The 18728-nt window shown below is 39.9% G+C and overlaps 1 protein-coding gene across 11 annotated transcripts in view; it reads left to right on the top strand.

The window, feature by feature from the left end:
• FARP1 (FERM, ARH/RhoGEF and pleckstrin domain protein 1) overlaps positions 1-18728 on the top strand; it is a 200531-nt gene that overhangs the window by 123084 nt on the left and 58719 nt on the right. For all 11 annotated transcript variants that reach the window (XM_064408399.1, XM_064408408.1, XM_064408407.1 and 8 more), the window contains 4 exons: positions 9766-9870; positions 14028-14070; positions 15172-15250; positions 17699-17796. In XM_064408399.1, the coding sequence (XP_064264469.1) occupies positions 9766-9870; positions 14028-14070; positions 15172-15250; positions 17699-17796 (325 nt within the window). The remainder of the gene's footprint in view (positions 1-9765; positions 9871-14027; positions 14071-15171; positions 15251-17698; positions 17797-18728) is intronic.

The following is an 18728-nucleotide window of genomic DNA, read 5'->3' as shown; positions in this document are numbered from 1 at the left end:
TGTTAGAATGTACTTTCCTGCCTCTGATAAAGTAAAAAATAAAATATGTACAGTCCTGGATGGTGTGAGCTCTTTCTGAGATTAATAGTAACGTTGAGATTGATGGAAAGGTTTTTCCTGTTGCATTTGGTTTTGCTTTAGATTTAGGATTTAATATTTTGCCTGAACACCTCTTATTTTTTTGATGGGGTTTATTGTGTTGTTTTTTCCAGTCTTGGACTTGTTGCATTTAAATGAAATTATTTTCTTCAAAGGATTTAATGCAATCATGGTTGAACTAAAATGTATCCAAATAGAAATAATAAATAGCTGCTTTGCATCTCAACCTGATTTTATAGTAATAATTCCCATATTCTCATAACACTTCATATTCTCATGTTTCCAGTCTGTATATAAAGGTTCTGGTTTTACATTTGATGACTTAAGAATTGCCTGCTCCTTCATTCTAGCAAAGTGTTTGCTTATGCATAAAGAAAATGAGAAAAAATGAGCAGGCAAAGAAAACAAAACAGAGAAGCAAGCACTTCTTAACGTTAAAAAAAGAAAACTTGAGAAGGTGGTTAAATTATTTTTGCCTTGAAACAGAGAGAGAAGTTGTAAAAGTGGGAGGCAAGGGGTGAGGGGTGTCACAGAGTTTGGGTTTTCTATCCTCAATTATGCGCTGGCTGCTATGCTGCTGAATTACTCTAGAAGCACTGAATGGTGCCATTATATTCCTTTTCAAAAGTTGTGGGCTATGAAATTCAATCTGAGGTATTTTTAATGAGTGTTCTGAGCCTCAGTTGCAGCTCTTCCCAAGAAACAACGAGCACAGTGTGCCACTAAATAGTGCCAGGGCCGGGGGTTAAACTCATTCAGTTTTTTGCTTGCAGGGAGAGAAAGTAATATCAACATTTATTTGACAGGTATATGCTTGGTTCCAGAGTTCAGCTTTAGTAAAACAGCTTTCCATAAAGGAAACGTTCTGAAAAATGAGGTTCTATCAGCTTCACATCAAACTCCCATCTAGTTTCTGAAAACAAATCTTGTGGTGTGTTTTCCAAAGCCAGTGCCCACAGTGCATGTGCTGGGCTTGTTTTGTGGGCATCCTTGTGCTGCAGAATGCTGGCAGGCACATCCCTACAGGCAGAGCCTTGTGGTGGAGGTGCAGCTCATGCCAGATGGAGACATCTGCCCAGTTTCACTCTTGGCTGTCAATTAAACATAGATAATTCAGAGGTAGTCTTTGTTAGAGATGTGCCTGCTGGCCTCCCTCTGTCCCCACTAAGGGTTTTGGTGTCCTAGCTGGAATGGCTTTGCTGTGACTCCCTCCCTTATTGCCCCTCTGAACTAGACACAGCTTTTCAGTGAAGAATTTTTAGCATGTACCTGGTTTTAAAAAGCCATGTAGCACAAAACTATTGTTGCCTTCCACTTTTCTTAACTGCTGATTTGCAAAGTTGTGTGTTTCAGATCCTGAGGAAAGCACTGTTTAATGCATCTGCCCTGCAACTCACACCAAGATCTTAAATTTGTGATGGGCTGGCTCTGGTTTTTGCAGGTCATCTCCATGCAGTGTCAAGGCTCTGAGGCTGGAACACATCACGTGGATGATACTCCTCAGAAAGGAAAATAGTCACTTCCAGCAGCGGGTGGTTGCCTTGCTAAGGGGATGAAGAACAGCCACAAACTACTTTTAGTTGTGCTAGTAAAATTAGGCAGAGATGACTCAGCATTTACAGGAGCTAATTTAGGAAATAAGATGACATATTTTTAGTAAGTTTTCTCATTGTTCTTTTAATGCCTCATTTTTCTTGTCCACACTGTGCATTTTAATGATGTTCAAGGAAAGTAATTTTAGTAACAGTGATGCTGCCAAGAGTTTCCCACTGGAAGTCTAAGAATTTAATTGTTGGTGTGTGAAATTTTGCAGCCTTAAACAGTTATTTAAAAGACTTGCTCTGCCACTGCTGATTTCCCACAAATGTTTCACACCTATCTCAAGGACGTTATGGCTGTACTACAAAAAACAGGGTTTGCTTTTTTCCAGGAGAACTATTTAGCTTCTGCAGATACCTGGACTTGGGTTTAGGTTTTTTTTTGGCATTACTGAGATCAGCATGCACGTTTCATAGGTAAGGATGTGTTGTCTCCATTGGGACAATTTCTTAGAGGATATTTAAACAATAACAACAAAGTTTTCCAGTTTAATTCATAAGCAGGTGTGATCAGAGCACTACTTTTAAATTGATAAAGTGAATTTTAGTTGCATATGTGTGAAATGTAGAATCTTGTAAAATCAGTACAGAAAAGTTAATGCAAGATCAGTCTTACTTTCTAACTGAGAGTTAGATACCAGCTAGTTAAAATGCTGTAAACAGAGCCAAAGGAAACAGTGAACCCGGAAACTAATCATGAAGTAACACCATGAGTAACATTTTGTAATAAACAGATGTGTCCTTAGACTACTGTGGCCAAAAGCTGAATATTTTTGGGTTATATGGTTTGTGGTGTTTAGCCAGTGAGTTTGTTTTTCTTTGGCATTGATGAAAGGGGGATGAATGTGTGAAACAAATTCTGTGGATTTTTGTCCCTACAGCTACCTGAGGACGAAGTTCTCCAGGCTCCAAGAATCTGCCCCTTTCTTCCCCTTTCTTCTTTACAAAGTGCTCCACTAGCTTTGTGGTGGTTGCTGCTGATTCTGCAGTAACAAACGTCTTGTCCACTAGAAATATGAATAATTGAAAGATGGCAAATAAAATCAGTATTAATATCAGTTTGCATTTGTAAGAACTGCAAAGAAATCACATTATTGGAGGATTACACCTGGAGATGACACGTTGGTTTGTAATGTGAAAAGCTCAGTCTGAAGGTGCCCAGCCCATCTCTCATCCATTTTTGTGTTCTCTCATGCACATTGGAATGGCATATATAATAAATATAGTGTGGGTGGTGTTTGCCCATTAAGGTGCAAAGCTTCATTTTTATGAGCCAAGTGAAAATAGAGCAAGCAGAGGCTCCAATTCCATAGCTTTACTGTACTGTAATTATGGAGATGTGCAGTTACCTGAGGATTTACTGTAGCTGAGTTTTGTATTAGTCTGACTCTGATGTAAGAGAAAGCTTAACCAAGCGGTACTGAAAATAGCCTCATCATAAAACTCTTCATTAGCTTTGCTAGATAATATTTTTCTTTTTTCTTTTACAGCATTTAACTATTCAAGTGGATTATTTAGTTCACCTAAATTTTACTGTTGGCTGTTTCTACTGAATTTGATTTTTGGGCATTGGAAGAAAGTTTAAGGTGTAGCAAGAGCAGTCCTTCTGCTTCTGCCTATTTTAGAAAATATTTTGACATAAACCAGTTTGTCATGATTAGAAATCCAAGACCATGGGTACAATAACAAATCCATATTTCAAACATAGAAAACTGCAGTTTTCTTTTGGAGACCATGCCAGAAATTCAAGCAAATGAGAGAGTTATTAAACCCCTTCTCTTTGCATTCTTTGCCTCGCTAATTGTTTACTGTGTTGATTTTTGGTTAGCAAAGAAATTCCTAAAAGAATTGTTGTTGAAGTTTGTCATAGTTGATGGAGGGGGGAAGTTTAACTTTGCAGCTGCATTTTTTTAAGGTAAGATACCTGAAGTAAAAACTACCCTGTCTTAAAATCCTGCTGTTTGAAAAAAGGCGCCACCGCCACCACCAAAACTGACCAAAGGGTAAAAGTGTGCATCAGAGACTGTGGAAGGCAGCCACTGGCATTAAGGGAATACAGCTTATGTGGTGAGTGTAAAAGCAGTCCACTAAAATCTTGAAAGAAAAGAACACTAAATAGTCTCATTGTACACACACAGCAGATGATCAATCGCCCGTTTTTACAGCAGCATAAGAGACTTATTCTGTTCCTGCTTCTGGCCTCAATCCGCCCTTTGATGGTATGTGCTCAGTCTGTGCAAAAGCATGTGGGATACGTGCCAGGAGTGGAGCCCTCAACTACATTCAAATGGAAAATATCTTCAAAGGAATGAGGTGCCTTTAGGTTATCATAAAAATCTGCCTCTTCTGCAGCCTCTTTTCAAATGGGATGCATACCTGGTGGCTGCAGGTCCACTGCTTAAAAGCAGTGGTGGGAGGGAGTTGTGGCTGCTCTGTTCAAAGGTGTCACTTCAGTGCTGTTCTTTGGCCTGGTATGGAGGAGGGATGAATCACACTTCTTCCAACACTTCTCAACTACCCACTGTTAAGCTGAACAGCCAGGTAAAAACTAGTAAGCCCAGGTGTAAGAGCTATCTTGGTGGTCTGATGCTATTTTTGTAGTCATCTAATCCTTCCTATAGGATTAACACCTACGCTTTGAAAGGGAGGAGAGGAGGAGAAGAAGGGCACAGATTCTCCAAGTGTCTTGGCAGTATTAGGTCCAGAGCAACAACACTCAGACCAGTGATTCTTGCCTTTAATCCCACCTTTCAGGAAATAGACTTTTGCTAAATGTGAATTACGCATTTAATTTTAGGCTAGTAAGGAGAACTGCTTAAAATATGAAATTTGTCTTCAGATGCTGACAACATTGTTCTCCTGTGAGTAGTTTTAGAGCCTTCTTTGAAATTTCTGACAGGTGCTTAAGAACCCTGTGCTCAATCTCATCTGTGAGGTTATTTTTATTTGCTTATCATGGACAGTTCTTGGTTGGTTTTCTTTCATTTCAAATCTGTAGATACGTACATACTTTTTAACAGTTTCAAATAACTGAGAAAGTTGTACTGTTAAGAGCATGGGGTTGTTATTTTTAGTAGTGATTACAACAGTGTATGACTTCAGAAATAGCAATGAAGTTACTGAGTGAAGTTTTCACAATCATGCCGTTCAATGCCATTGTTAAACTGGAGTATAAAAATAATTTGGCAATCTGATAAAAGGCTGATCTGATAAAAGGCTGCTCAGTAGAAGGGATTTTTTATGGTCATTAACCCTGAAAGACCAAATACATTTTACACCTTGTGCTTAACCTTTGTGCCATATAGTATTTAAGTGTTTGTAAAAATCATTTAGCATGATCAAATTTCACATTTCATTTTAGACCATTTGAGCACCCAGAATGTGATAGGAAGAGGGCGTCAGTGGAAGAAACGCCTGCCTTTATGTGGTGGCAGGTGTGAATTGTAAATGTACCTTTTTCTTTAAGATGAACATAAAGGAATTATTTTCTCTCCTATGAGCAAGTAAAAGCAAGTGTAATTAAAACCCAAAACAACACAAATTTCTTTCTGACCCATTCGCAGCTGTTTTGAAGAAGAGAAGGAGAACAGAGTAGTCTGTGTTTCCACATGAAACTATTTCTTACTTCAACCAGAAATCGGACTTACATTTTTCAATGTTCAGAAGAAAGAGTTTATTTTATTTGGGTCTTTTAAGCTGATATTGCTGCTCAGTAATGTAAAAACAGACAAATAAGCAAAAACCTTTCAATCAAAGATCTTGTTCAAATAGCGATCGGAGATTATTTCGCTGAACAGATAAAAAATGGTAAAACTTCTATTTGACCATAAACATATATACTTACTTTTTGGTACATAATTAGTGAAATAATTGCTGAATTAACTGTGGGAAGTGGTGTAATGTGTCCAAACCTGCTTCTTTTAAAGCTCTGGATATCTTGTATAATGGCTATCAGATATAGCCATGTGCTTTCTGGGGGTTTTTTAAAAACAAAATGTATTGCAGTCTGTGTCAAAGAATGGTCTGTACAAGTACATAGAGGGATATTTTTTTGAAAGGATTGTTTTTTTGCTAGAACAGGAAAGAATTGTTGAACCTATTAAAATACTCACCATTGGAGGATCATAAGCAATATACTGTTTTGGATTTGGTGGAAGTAGAATGAGGCTGAATTGAGTAGAACTGAGATAATGAGGAGACAGCAAAATATTGAATATATAATGTGTAGAGCAGGCTAGTTTGACTGGGTACCTTTATAGCTAGCAGCTAAATGCGATGATGCACATTGTTCATAATTTAGAACTTGTCGTTCCCTAAAAATGTAAAGCTACTTTTAAAATGTGATTTCACAGAGCTAAATGAAAGACCGGTTCAAAATGCATTAAAGAATAAGAATGTGTAGCTGGAACTCAGTGATCTTCTTTTTTATTGTAATGAATTTCTAATATTATTTTGGTGTAAGTAAATGGCACATCATGAGAAAAATAGTAATTCTCTGGTATATCAGTCTGGCTGGGGCTCACCTAATCTCAGATGGTTCAAGCAGATGTCAGGGTAAAGGATACAGCTGTATTGCTCAGGAGAAGTTCCCTGCCTGTGTGCTCAGATGGCTCGTTTGGGGTGGGAAGAGTTTTTTCATTGATTGTACAGGAACGTGGCTGTCAACAGAAGCCAGAGCAGGGGACTGCCACCTGCTGCAGGTGCTTCCCAGCTCCTGGGACTGCATGTGACCCTCCCCAGCTGTATTCCATCAGGATACCATGCCCTCCTGGTTCCTTTCCCCTGCTGCCTCACAGGGTGGTGGTGTCTGTGGCAGCAAGTGGTCTGGAGGTATAGTCTTGCCACCAGCCTTCATTGCTTCCATGCTTCCGTGTCAGTGACTCCCACGGAGCAGACTGGTGCTGGCATGGAGCAGGGAAAGCAGCCAAGCTCTGGCTTATGCAGATGCTGCCATGGTGCTGTGGAGCAGGAGCCAGTGAAGCTTGCCTAGAACTTGCTGTGTGAGACATGGCAGCGGGGCCATGCTTCATGGTTGGAAAATGCCTTCCAGGTTCTGTGGAAAACTTGTGTTTTCTCCAAGGCCTTGTAACCACGCTGAAGTCAGGCACAACTATTGACTTCAGATGATGTCATCGGTGTGGCGCACTCATTCCTGAATGCTCCCTCTGTCAGCTCGTGTTTACTGTGCACTCATTGACTCCTGGTTCTCTTCCATACCCAGTGGACTCAGCTTTTAATTTATTGTGTTTAAATTTTTTAGTAGGGATGTCATGGAACTACACTGAATCAAGATCTCTCTGAAACCTTATGCGTTCCTGCTTTTTTAGATGTTGTACTTCTCCTTCTGGTCCTGCAAGACCAGAGTTTCATCAGGCTCTAAATCTCAGCAGATTTTATATGCACAGCCTTTCCTTTGAGGGAACTGTCAGATTTTATTTTGAGATACACTGATCAAAGATAAGATGAGTTTAGAATAATAATATTTACAAATACTAGAGTAAGAAGCATTTGATTTTATTGAGGCATACTCCAGAGAAAATGCCAAGTGACATAAATACAGCAAGACTGCTGTTCAACTGTTTAAATGCCTGTAAGAAAAAAACCTTTATGAAAACACTAGCAGGTTTTGATCAGAGGCTTTTACTCATGGTCTGAGATCAGACAGCTGTGCACTTCTCAGCTAACCTTGAGTGGTGTGGTAATGCAGGTGGGCTCTCTGCCTTTTTTCCTGTTAGTCAAAAATATCAAAAAAAATTTTTTTTCCTGTGAGGAAAGATGAAGTTTGATCTTTGTCGAACAGAAGTCCATCAAATACTTCAGCTAGAGATATGTACACATTGACTTGTATGTTACTGTTCCTCTGGTTGTGCAGGAGTAGGAAGGCTTCTTGCTGTGAGGATGACTGATAAACCCATTCTTCCTCTCTCTAGCAGCTCCAGCCAAGCTGTGAAGACCTGAGACTTCCCTGGAAGCAGGAGTATTTACTTGTAAATGATTTGTAGGTGTGTTTTCAGAGCAGTAAATATCATTCTTACACTCAATCTAATGTGTTTAATGTTCTTGTGTTGCCTCCAGTGAAGCGCCCTTAGCAGAAAGCTCTTTCATTGGGACAGTGCGTGTGTGTTTGTGCCTGTGTACGGTCATAGGTGGAGTGGAAGGTGTGGGAAGCTTTCTGTTAGAGCTGACATACCAGGCACAGTGGTCAGTGCAGGCTGGGTGGTGAGCACTGGGAATGCTTTTGGTTTAATGAAGCTGGAGAACATGGAGTGTATTCAAATATACTTGCACTTGAGACTTACTTTGGATGCCGTTGTGTCAGATCAAAAGTGCTCTAGCTAGAAAAACAGAAGTCATTTTTCCCCTTCCTTCTTTGCATCCTTCTGGCATTTTACTATTAATTACTTCAGTTACTGCAAGGTTATGGTGAATGCTTAAAAAATTGGTACTTTTATCAGTGATTGTGCTTCATGGTTTTTTTTGACAGTATTCATGAGCCTAATGTTTGCTACAACAAATATTAACAAACAGTTAATAGCTTGAGTGAATGTTGCTTCCTGGTGGCTCAGGTCTCTCAGAAGTACTGGGAATATGTTGGGGAAAAACCTGTTCAGCAAGTTTTTGGAGAAGTGAGCTTGGCTCTTCTCTTCAGACTTTCAAAAGCAGCCACCACTGAAGGGTTCAGTCATTGTGTCTTGCATGACCAGGGTGACAGTGCTGCTCTGGTGGCACATACATCCTAGAAAATGTGCTTTCCCTAGAAATTCAATTTCTCTGGTGTAAGCCTGACTACTGCTTATGTACTTTTCATGGTTCATATTAGAGAATGTTAGATAAATTGCCTTTGGAAAGGTGCTTTTCCCACTTAGGGTACTACCCTAGGTGGAAAAAGCCTGTCTTTATTTTTTGGTATCCCAGTGAAACAGACCAGACTGCATTATGATGCTTTTGGGAGGAGGTAGGATTGAGCAGCTGCCCACTCTCAAGTAGGCTGTTGGTCTGGGCACTGCCTGGAGATGCCAGGGCCTGGGCTCAAGCTGGTCTGTCCACCTGTAATGGTTGTCTTTTCTTCACTTGGTTACTACTGTTTCGTTTTACTCCATTATTTACTGGGCTGAAAGGGAGGAGACCAGTCTATAGGTTGAGTGCAAGTCCAGGATGTGATTGTTCTCTTGTAACAGCAGGGTTTGTGCAATTTAATGGGTTATTATTTGTTCTGAAGTGAGTGTAGACCTATGTTTCAGTGCCTCTTGAGTTAAAATAGGTGCATTTGTCCAAGGAACAAAAATATTTGATTTCAGTGATTGGCCTTTTTATACAGAGATGGGTTTTCGCTGAAGACTTGCTGGTGATCTGTAATTTGTAGTATTTTCTGCAGGTGTGGATTTAATGGATGGGCTGATGAAAAGAATCCTTACAATCAGCAGAGTAGTGGCTCTGGGAGCTAATATTGGGCTAGAACATCTGGTCTTTACAAGGGAAGGCTTTCAGTGTGTATGACTCCTCCAAATTATTTGCCAGCTCTGCCAGGGTAGCACAGACAGGCCTGGAGCAGCCTCAGTGCCTCCCAGCAGGCGGCTTGGGATAAGCCCATATGAAGTCAGAACCCAGGGCTTGAGCCTGTTGCATATCAGGCAGCACCCAGCAAACCCTCAGTCCTTGGTGTTTCGTATGACAGGTGACAATCCTGGATTGTTGTACGCAGATGTACGTGCACCATCACTTGAAGGGCCGTGGGATAAAATTAAAAATTCACAGCAGAAATTAGCCTTGGTAGACATAAGAAAACTGTATCCCAAGTCCCCCTCTTCTATTTCACAGTACTTCTCCTTCAAAAAATAAAAATGCACTAAAGATGGATTCGGAGCTGCCATGCATGGATGGATGGCTATTAATCTTTAGCTTTAAAACTAGTGTAATTGTTGTCAACTGCCCTTGGGTATGGTTGTAATATCCACTGGTTTTGTAAACAGTTTTGGCAGTGTTGTTTGCTGAATAATTTCTTAGCATAATAATTTTTCTGCTAATTAAAAGCATCTTTGTAACCCTAGGCTTTGTTTTCTTCTTACAGCAAAGAGCTCCAGGGAAAGTTTTGCATGATGCTGTTTGCAACCACCTCAACCTTGTTGAAGGCGACTATTTTGGCCTTGAATTTCCAGATCATAAAAAGATGATGGTATGTAAAAGGATTCATTTTCAGCTGGTTTTCATCTGCATGCACACTGTTTTCTCTCCTTCTGCTCCTTACTTGTGAGATATATTTAATCCTCAGACCTCAAATGGAAAAGGACTTCTAAAAAAGAATTGTTCTTTCCCAGTGGAGTTGAAGAAATGTGTTTAAAACCTGATTATTCCTGTCAAATTTCATCTGCATTGAAAGTAATGGCTAATTCAGACACAAGTTGGGAAAGTGTTTTGTTTTTCTAAGTTGCTGTGCAGAAGCTAAAGGCTGAACTGTTACAGAGCCTCAACTCTTGATTTTATAGTCCTGCTTGATTTGGGCAGTTGATAAAAAAAACACAAAACACATCTGTGTTCTTGCCATCTAGCTAAAATATGCATAAGTATGCATAGTAAAATATGCATGAAATAAATATATTTCTTGGTGAAATGATCAGTAAGAATCTTGTCTGTCATGCCTTAGTGCAGGCATTAGACAATAGACATTAAAACAGAATGCTAGTGATCATAGTGTTCTAGGCTAACTGTAATTAAACAGAATTATTTTTAAATGGATGTCAGTCTTTAGAAGGGATCTGCTTCACAGTGTGCTGCTGGAATTACATGAAGCACACTTCACTAGAAGGGTTAGCATTCTGCCAGATACTCTTGGCTATTGCTTGAGGTAACTTGAGAGCTTAATGTAACTTTTCTCAACAGTACAACTGTAGTATCATTGCAGCAGAGGGTCCAGGTAGCTGTGTTAATAATGGCATTCTGGAATTATTGATGTGTGTATGTAAAACTGAAACAAATCCTAACATCTTTTGTATATACAGTTGCCTTTTAGTTTTCTAGAAAATAGAGAAGGTCATTTGATCAACCTTTTCTACTTCACAGGTCATTAAGTTTTAAATAGATGACTGTCTGCATTTTGCTCAGAGACCTGAAGTAAACTAACAGTTTTCAGTCTTGTGAAAACAAAGTGGTTTATTTGCTTGAGGCAGAACACAGGAGAGATTGAGGTGCTGCTGCTGCCTGAGGCCCTCACAGTGGCAGGAATTGACTGGCTGGAATTAGGTACAGACAATCATGGTGGGGGATGCAGGGCTCTGAGGAAGAGGAAGGTGGATAAACCCCCTGAAGCACGGTGCCAGTTTGACCTGAAGGAAAATGCTTCCATGCATTGAGCATGGTAACTCAGCTGGCCCCTGCTCTTGCAAAGGGAAGTACCAGCCAAATATCTGAGAGCACCAGTCCATGTTCTTGCTGGTTGGTCCAGTCTTTGCTTCTGAAAAACAGGGAGCTCCACAAACCTTGCCCATATCTAGTCAGCTGTGCCCCAAGAATGGTGAAATTCAGTGGAATTAATGCCTTCAACCACCCGAAAGCAACTCACAGAAACTCTGAAGCAGAAGATTTGATTATGTTGTTTCAATGTGGAGCAGCACTCTGAGAGTATTATTTACACTTAGCTTATTGTAACCAGTTTATATGATTCAATTGAGGTGAATGTTCCCATGGGATTTAAAAATGTCTGAGCTTCATAAAGGCCATAATGTAGAACTCAAGCATTGTAGAAGTAAAAAACTCTGCAGTTTAATGGTATGTCTGAGAAATAAACCACACATGCATATTTTATATTCATATCATCTGAAGAGAATGAGTTGCTTTTCCAGTGTAGAGTGAAATGTAAAAGGAAAAATAAATATTTAGAGCATATTTGTTTGGATGTAATCATATGTATGTGAAGTCGTATATTCACAATTTGGCTGTGTTTATTTCAACATGCAAGGCTCCAGATCTCATATCTGACATATTGACAGTGGTATGTCAAGTTGCCTGGGAGCTGTGCACATTCAAGCATGCCATGCTTGGAGCAGACAAGATCTGCATGGGAGATGATTGTGGAGGGTCTGAGTGCTCCACTTCCTGCTGGGACAAGGAGAAAAACGAGGCACTGTGGCCAGGCCTGGGGTTTCACAGAGTTTCATCATGCTTGATGTCTGCCCCAGTTCTCCAGCTGCTGAAATCTGGTCACCATCATGGAATGCCAGCCTTTGTTTAACAAATAAATAATCTAGCCTTGTAGTTCTGGAGAAAATGAAAAACATTAATCTTAATTAAGTCCTTGCATTTGTTTTCCTTTCTGGTTTATAAACCAGTGTCAGATTGATGGTGTTTAAGTACAGTGTGGGAGCTGCACAATGCAGAAGTTTTGATTGCTTGGGTTTGGCCATGGTGGTGACATTGTCATTTTGCCCCCCCTTTCTCACTACATGCATTCAGTACATGCATTTGCACTATCCAGCAGTCAGTTTAAGGATGTTATGACTTCCTTGTAGGATGGTTGGGAAAGTAGAGAGAGGAATGGTGCACTTGTATGCTCATGCTGTACCATAAACTACCTCTGTGGAGAAGAGAGGGGGTTTTTCTGGGTTTTCTTTTTTTTTCCTTTGTTTTTTTGGTGGGTCTTTTGTGAGTTTGTTTGCTTGTTTTGGGGATTTTGTGTTTTGTTTATTTGTTTGTTTTTGGCATCAAGTAAAAGACATTATTCTCATAATCGTGTAAATTGGCTATTTCATATTCAAAGTTTCTTTTTCCCCTCTCATTATACTTGGCAAAGTCCCTGACCTTTGTTGCAGATTATGTGCATGCGAACTTTCTGAAACAAAACAGTTTTAAGTTATTCAAGTGTCAAAGTGCGTCAGGACCAGTTTAACATGTGATAAAAACTGTGTTGCTGTTCTTGGATAACCAAGTTTCTTTAAACTGTGAAACGAAAGAAAAAGACTTTCCTAGACTGAGAAACATAAGAAGAATTACATTGAGTAACATTAGTGCGTGGGAAAGGGCAGGGCTGTGAGGTCTCTGCTAATTGGAATCCCTCATATTAGTAATAATAAAAATGGCACATGGCATTGGAGCAGTTACAGCAGTGATACAGGCCTGCTCCTGTCTGGCTTCTCAGCTGATTTTGGGAAATGGGTATTTTGAGTATGTTTCAGTCTCTGCATAATCTAAAATTACGAAAGGTCAAAGAAGTAATAATTCTAATACATACTCTTTTTCTAGAGGAGGACTCAGTTAATTTGGTTTTTAATGGCTTTAACCTTTGTGATGGTTGTAGAGTGTTCTTCCACAAGTTCCAGATGTCTTCAAGGGAGGCCCTGTGCAGTTTAGTGAGATAACAAAATATAAATCATGGGCATGGGTGGTTACCCATGGACACTGAGCACTATGAGCTGTCTCAGGACCTGTGAATCATCTGGCTTTTTTTTTACCTTCTGCGTGACTGTCCCTTGGCTTTTTGTAACATTTTGCTCCAGCCTTTCTAACTTGAGACTGCAGGATGAGGGGATAGGCTCTCAAAACTGTATTTCCACCCACTGCTTTACTTTTGGAAGCTGAAGGGAAGACCCCCACACTGTCCTGGAAAATTAGTTGTCAAATGACCCACACACAGAAGTTACGCTGTTAAGAATGCCTGGGCCTGAATTTCACAGCTTTATAGAAAAGAGAAAATGTTTTACAGCTCAAAAGTAAGCTTTCTACCACCCATCCTTGTCCTGTTGTCTGCTTCATACCTGTGATCTGGGAGGACTTCCCTCCTGCAGGTGGTGGGAGGGAGGCTCCTTCACCTCCCTGGAGCCCAGCAACAGAGCTCCACATTTAGGGCCAGACCTCATACTGGGCTTCCTGTTGGGTCCCCCATACCAGTAGGCTGCTGACATCTCATTTCTCTATTTGTCCAGCCTCAAAGGCAAGCATCAGCTCCATTCACTTCCCTTTCTCAAGATCATTCAGGGTTTGGAACTCAATGACAATATAGGACTGTCTTTGACTGAACTCCTCATTTCAGTTGTTCTTTCCACAAAATTAATGGCTCCTGACCACATGTGCTGGGATTGTTGGTGTCTGGGACAAGTGACAGGGGGATTACCTTGCTGTTTCCCAGCTCTCTGAATCTCTACTGAATGGCACAGCCCCATTCATAGTGCTGTTTCCTGAGCATCTCCCAGAATTTTGGGGAGAAAACTCACCCTGTATAATTAAAGAAAGCATAATGACCACCCTGGAAAAAATAAATAGTTAACTGATAATCTAGGTATTGCAATTATAAATGCTCCTCTGGTAGTTTGTTTATACATGATCACTTTCTTTTGTTTTCAGGTGTGGCTCGATCTTTTGAAGCCTGTTATGAAACAGATTAGAAGTAAGTACTTCCTTGTTGACATTTCTTTCCCCAGTCTGAGAGTACTTGAATAAATTAGGACTCTCTCGGTTGCAATCTTTATATTCTCAACCTTCTGCACTAAATGTTGCTGGAATTATTTTCTGATTCTGGCCTGTCCTTAAAAGATGTGCCTGTGAATTTATGTCACATGAGCGTATGAACAGGCTGACCCCACCCCATGGGAGGCTGGGGTTTAGTCAGTCTCTGGGAGAGGCACTGGTGGCAGTGGAGGGAACAGCTTTGTAGAGAAAAAGAGTGCACTAAAAGAAGGACTAAAGGAACATACATTGCTGGCTGGTAGTAGCAGGAATCAGGATAGAAGGAAGACTACAGGAAGGCTTTATTACTGGGAAGGAGCTGGTAGATGTATTACAGCTGTGTGGACATTGCTGCAGAACTGGGACTTGCGGAGACAAGGAGGAGGAAAGAGTTGGAATGGGGGAAGCTACAGTGGGTGGTAGGAAAGAGCAGGAAATTGTAAATAGCCACCAGCTCTAAAAAGAATAGAAGTGAACAGGAAAGGTTCTGATTATTTTGTTTCTCTGTCAACTGTCAGCCAAGTTCTTAATTTATGGAGCTTAGCCATTGAGATTCAGTTTTTCTAGGTGCTTTTCTGGTCATATTAGTCTGAGTGTATGCTCTGGCAGCTCTCCCTCTCACAAGACAGGCGTGCATTGGTCCTTTTGTCACTGGTCATACTTGTAAGAATTGGAACAAATGTGCTGTTGTTAAAACAGAAATAGTAATTTGCTAGTGGACTTCAAAACTAGAGTGTATTTTACCTCCCTCCTGTTCTGAAGCAAGGAAAGTAGATACACATATATTTTATTGGATCAACTGATGTAATTGCTAAAAACATACTTGGTTTTGGCACAATAGCCCTTGACCAAGTTACTGTTTTATTTTATTGTGTGTAAATTTTATTGGGCAGTCTCCAAATATCCTGCATACTAACAAAGGACACGAGGTTAGCATGTCTGTATGCACTGCAGGTTATGTGAATCATCCCTTGTACATCACTGTGCATATTTGGCCAGCATGTTATTGATGTTTGTTAACTTCCTTTGACATTTTCCCTAGGACCGAAGCACGTTGTTGTAAAATTTGTGGTAAAATTCTTCCCACCCGACCACGCTCAGCTGCAGGAGGAACTGACAAGGTTAGTAGCTGTGTGACTGTTTCTTCTTGTTAAATATCTGATGGACAGAGGGAAGAAAATGGAATTTGAGATGACTGGGTAAGGATTGATGACTGCCTCTTACTTTTAGCTTTGTGTTATTTGTCCCAGCCTTGAATGCACCTGAAAAAACAGGCCCTAAGATTCAGCTGCAGTCTGTGCTGAGAGATTCTGCAAAGTGCAGGAGGCCTTTGCATCCTTGGATATGGAGTCCTGGGAGAGCTTTACTGACTTCAAGAGAAGTCAGTTTGGCAACAGAGTTCTCTGTTTGGCATGATCAAGTCATGTATGGGCGCCCTGGGGTACCTCTGCCAGGGGACATGCGTGACTCTGCACCCCCATTTGGGAGAGAGCTGTTTTGTGTGAATTGCTGATTTGCAGCAGCCTTGGACCCTGTCAAGGGTTATAGCCAACACAAATGCCAAAGGTTTGCACAGGTGGAAGTGTGACTTTGGAGATGGACAAATGAAAAGGAGAAGGAATAAAATTAAAAATAAGAATGTAGAGAAAGATGCACACATATGCAGACAGAGTACCTTAATACTAATGTTTAAATGCCTTTCAGTGCATTTCAAAAACTTCATTTAAGCTTTGAATTTCACACTGTATTGGCACAAAAACTCCTATTTCTCTGTGAGTAAATATGTGTATGAGGAACCCATTAAGGTGGTTGGTTTTTTTTTACTAGCAGGTGCTTCATTTATGGTCAGAAACATTGCTTTGTTGTGGTATTTCTTCATGGCAAATTTTCATTCTTTTTCTGGTCTACAGTATTATTAGCTTTTAATTACATGTTTCTATTCTGATTCAGAATATTCACTATTAGTTTTTATTTTCAATCTTCTCAAAAGACAAAGTCCTCTTTTGCAGAGAGTTCTGGTGTCCTTATGACTTGCATTATAAAGAACAAGTCTAGTTTTGTGGTGTTCACTGTTTATCTTTGTCATGTTTTATTTTGGCAATAGAGCATTGGAATAGAAAAAAAATAAATAATTGATATTGCTTGATGGCCTGGGAAGAGAAAAGTAGAAATGTGGGGTAGGCAGAAGGAGTATTTACTTGGTAAAGACTAAAGAATAAAAGAAAGTAAAAAGAATAAAGGGATGAATGAAAACTCGCAACATGATATTATTAATGAAACATTTCTGTTTCTGAATAGGTACTTGGCATATCTGTTTCTTAGTATGTGAACTGAAAATTAATTTTTGGTGATCTCTCTCTGTACCTGGAGATGTGTCTCTTAGTCCTAATGACTTTTTTTTTGTTAGATTTTAAATATGTATGCTAAGGGACTTGAATATATATACATAGCACTGTGTAGGATGTGAAAGTATATCCATGGGGAACTGCTTCATCACTTCAAGAAGAAGAGACTATAACATTTTTGTGCTATGTTCCTCTACCAGGGTGAATTTTGTATGGGTAGACAGATGTCTGCAGGTTTCAGAAGGATGTTACGTAGATCTGCTGTATTATTTCAGTATGTACACCCAAAGCACTTCCCCATACTCCTCAAATCAGCTTGCCCCTTTCATTTAGTGTGCCTACATCTTCTCATTCAGAAACCCATTGTTCAAATGAGAGCTTTTGTCTAAATCTATTAAAATCTAGTCTTACTAAAATTATTGAGATCCTAGTATGAGTTCTCCAGAGGAGCTGCAGTCTTTGGAAGGCTTGTTAAGGTGTGTCTCACCACTTCAGGTTTCATACCAGCTGTAGGAAAAAATGCCCATTGCTAGCTCTTCTTTTTTGAGGGAAGAATTGGATACTGAGTGGAACTAAGCAAATTTCTGTTGAAGCTAGAAGAAATTTAAATGATGGAATAATGTCTTAGACTTCTGTTGTCTCCGCATTTAAGCTGGCGCTGTAGAATTGCTCTGCATGGCTGAAATGGTTTGGAGGCAATGTTAGAAAGGGCTGGTACATGGACAGTGCAGATATTAGGGCCACAAAGGTGTCAGAGCTAGCTAGAGTAGTTTGGTCAAGATTTTGTGTCTCATTCCCAAGTTAGTGCCAAAGTGGAAGTTTAGAGTTCACTTTGTATTCTACAAGAACCAACTGATAACTCTGAATCACTGGTTTATCTGTCATTTCTTCATGGTTAGAAGCAGCTGCATTATCTCTTGCTGAATACTTAATAGCTGTCACGTTTTCTAGCACTGTCATATCTCGTTGCTCTGGTTCCAAATGGAGGGAGGAAGAGAGAAAAATAGAGATTATCTTGGTTCTTCAAGGCAGCCACCATCTACAACTCTAATGGCAGTAATACAGTATCTGTTGTGTTTTATTTACCCTCTAAACTTAGGTAATTCAGATCACTTCTGTAGATTCCAAAGTGTGAAGGGAAGATGCAGTCAAAGCCAGAGTTAGGATACTTTCCCCTCTTTCCCTCCTGCTTTGTGTAACCTTTTGTTCACTTTTGTTTTGCAGGTACCTATTTGCATTGCAAGTGAAGCAGGACCTGGCACAGGGAAGGCTAACATGTAATGATACCAGCACTGCCCTCCTAATCTCACATATAGTACAGTGTAAGTTCCCTTTTTATTTCTTTCCAGACAGATAAACAGGATGCTTGGTTGGACATATTTTGCAGGGTTACCTGTTAGAAGCTGCTTTAGGGACAGGTTTAAGCCATATCGACAATTTATTGTAGCTCTGTGTAATAGCATTCAAACACAGATAATTTACTATTTCAAACAAAGAAGAGTTTCTGATTACTGGATTTGAGTTTTTAAAGCAATTGATAGGTTGCCAAAGATAGTTTAAAAATTATACTTTGCAGGCAGTGGCAAACATGTTGAATTCTGCTGAAATCCTGTTTTATTATACTTTGCATCATGTCAGTAGGGTATTCAGATTCCTGGAGATCTGTATGCTGTCTAGAGAATGTAGTAAATAAACATGCTTAGAATGCCAGGTTAAATCACAGTCCTAAGAGGAAAAGGATAGGGAAGAAAAGAAAACAATAGATTATAAGCCCCCCCGCTTTTTTTTATTGCAAAGCATGCACAATAACACTGTCTAGTAGAATCATGCATTAATTTTGTTCATGGCATCAAAGGTTTTTTTAGCTTCCACAACACTTGAAAGACAGTATATGTTTCCCTTTTCAAGACTTTATGGATACTCATCTTGAGAATAACATTAGGAAAAAACCACTTAGCAGCAAGTATAATGGTTGTAATAGACATTGTTTTGCATGGTTCTTGTACAATTCCATATCGTGTGCTTGCACTGCGATGCTACTGTATGGAAAGTAGAGTCAGTAAAGACATTTGGGAGCTCTTTGGAGGTGAGCAGAAAAATCTCATGATTCTCTGTCATAGTCTGTTGAAGTGTTAGGGCAGTTTCTCACCAATTGCTGTTGGAAAGGCAGGTGTTTTACGGTTCTATTTGCTATGGTCATCACTGACCAGTGGGAGCGAGTCACAGTAAGATGCTGTGAAATTCTATAGTCCTC

The sequence above is a fragment of the Passer domesticus genome, chromosome 2 (assembly GCF_036417665.1).
Source record: "Passer domesticus isolate bPasDom1 chromosome 2, bPasDom1.hap1, whole genome shotgun sequence".
NCBI lineage: Eukaryota > Metazoa > Chordata > Aves > Passeriformes > Passeridae > Passer > Passer domesticus.
This window is presented reverse-complemented; position numbering and strand designations above follow the sequence as displayed.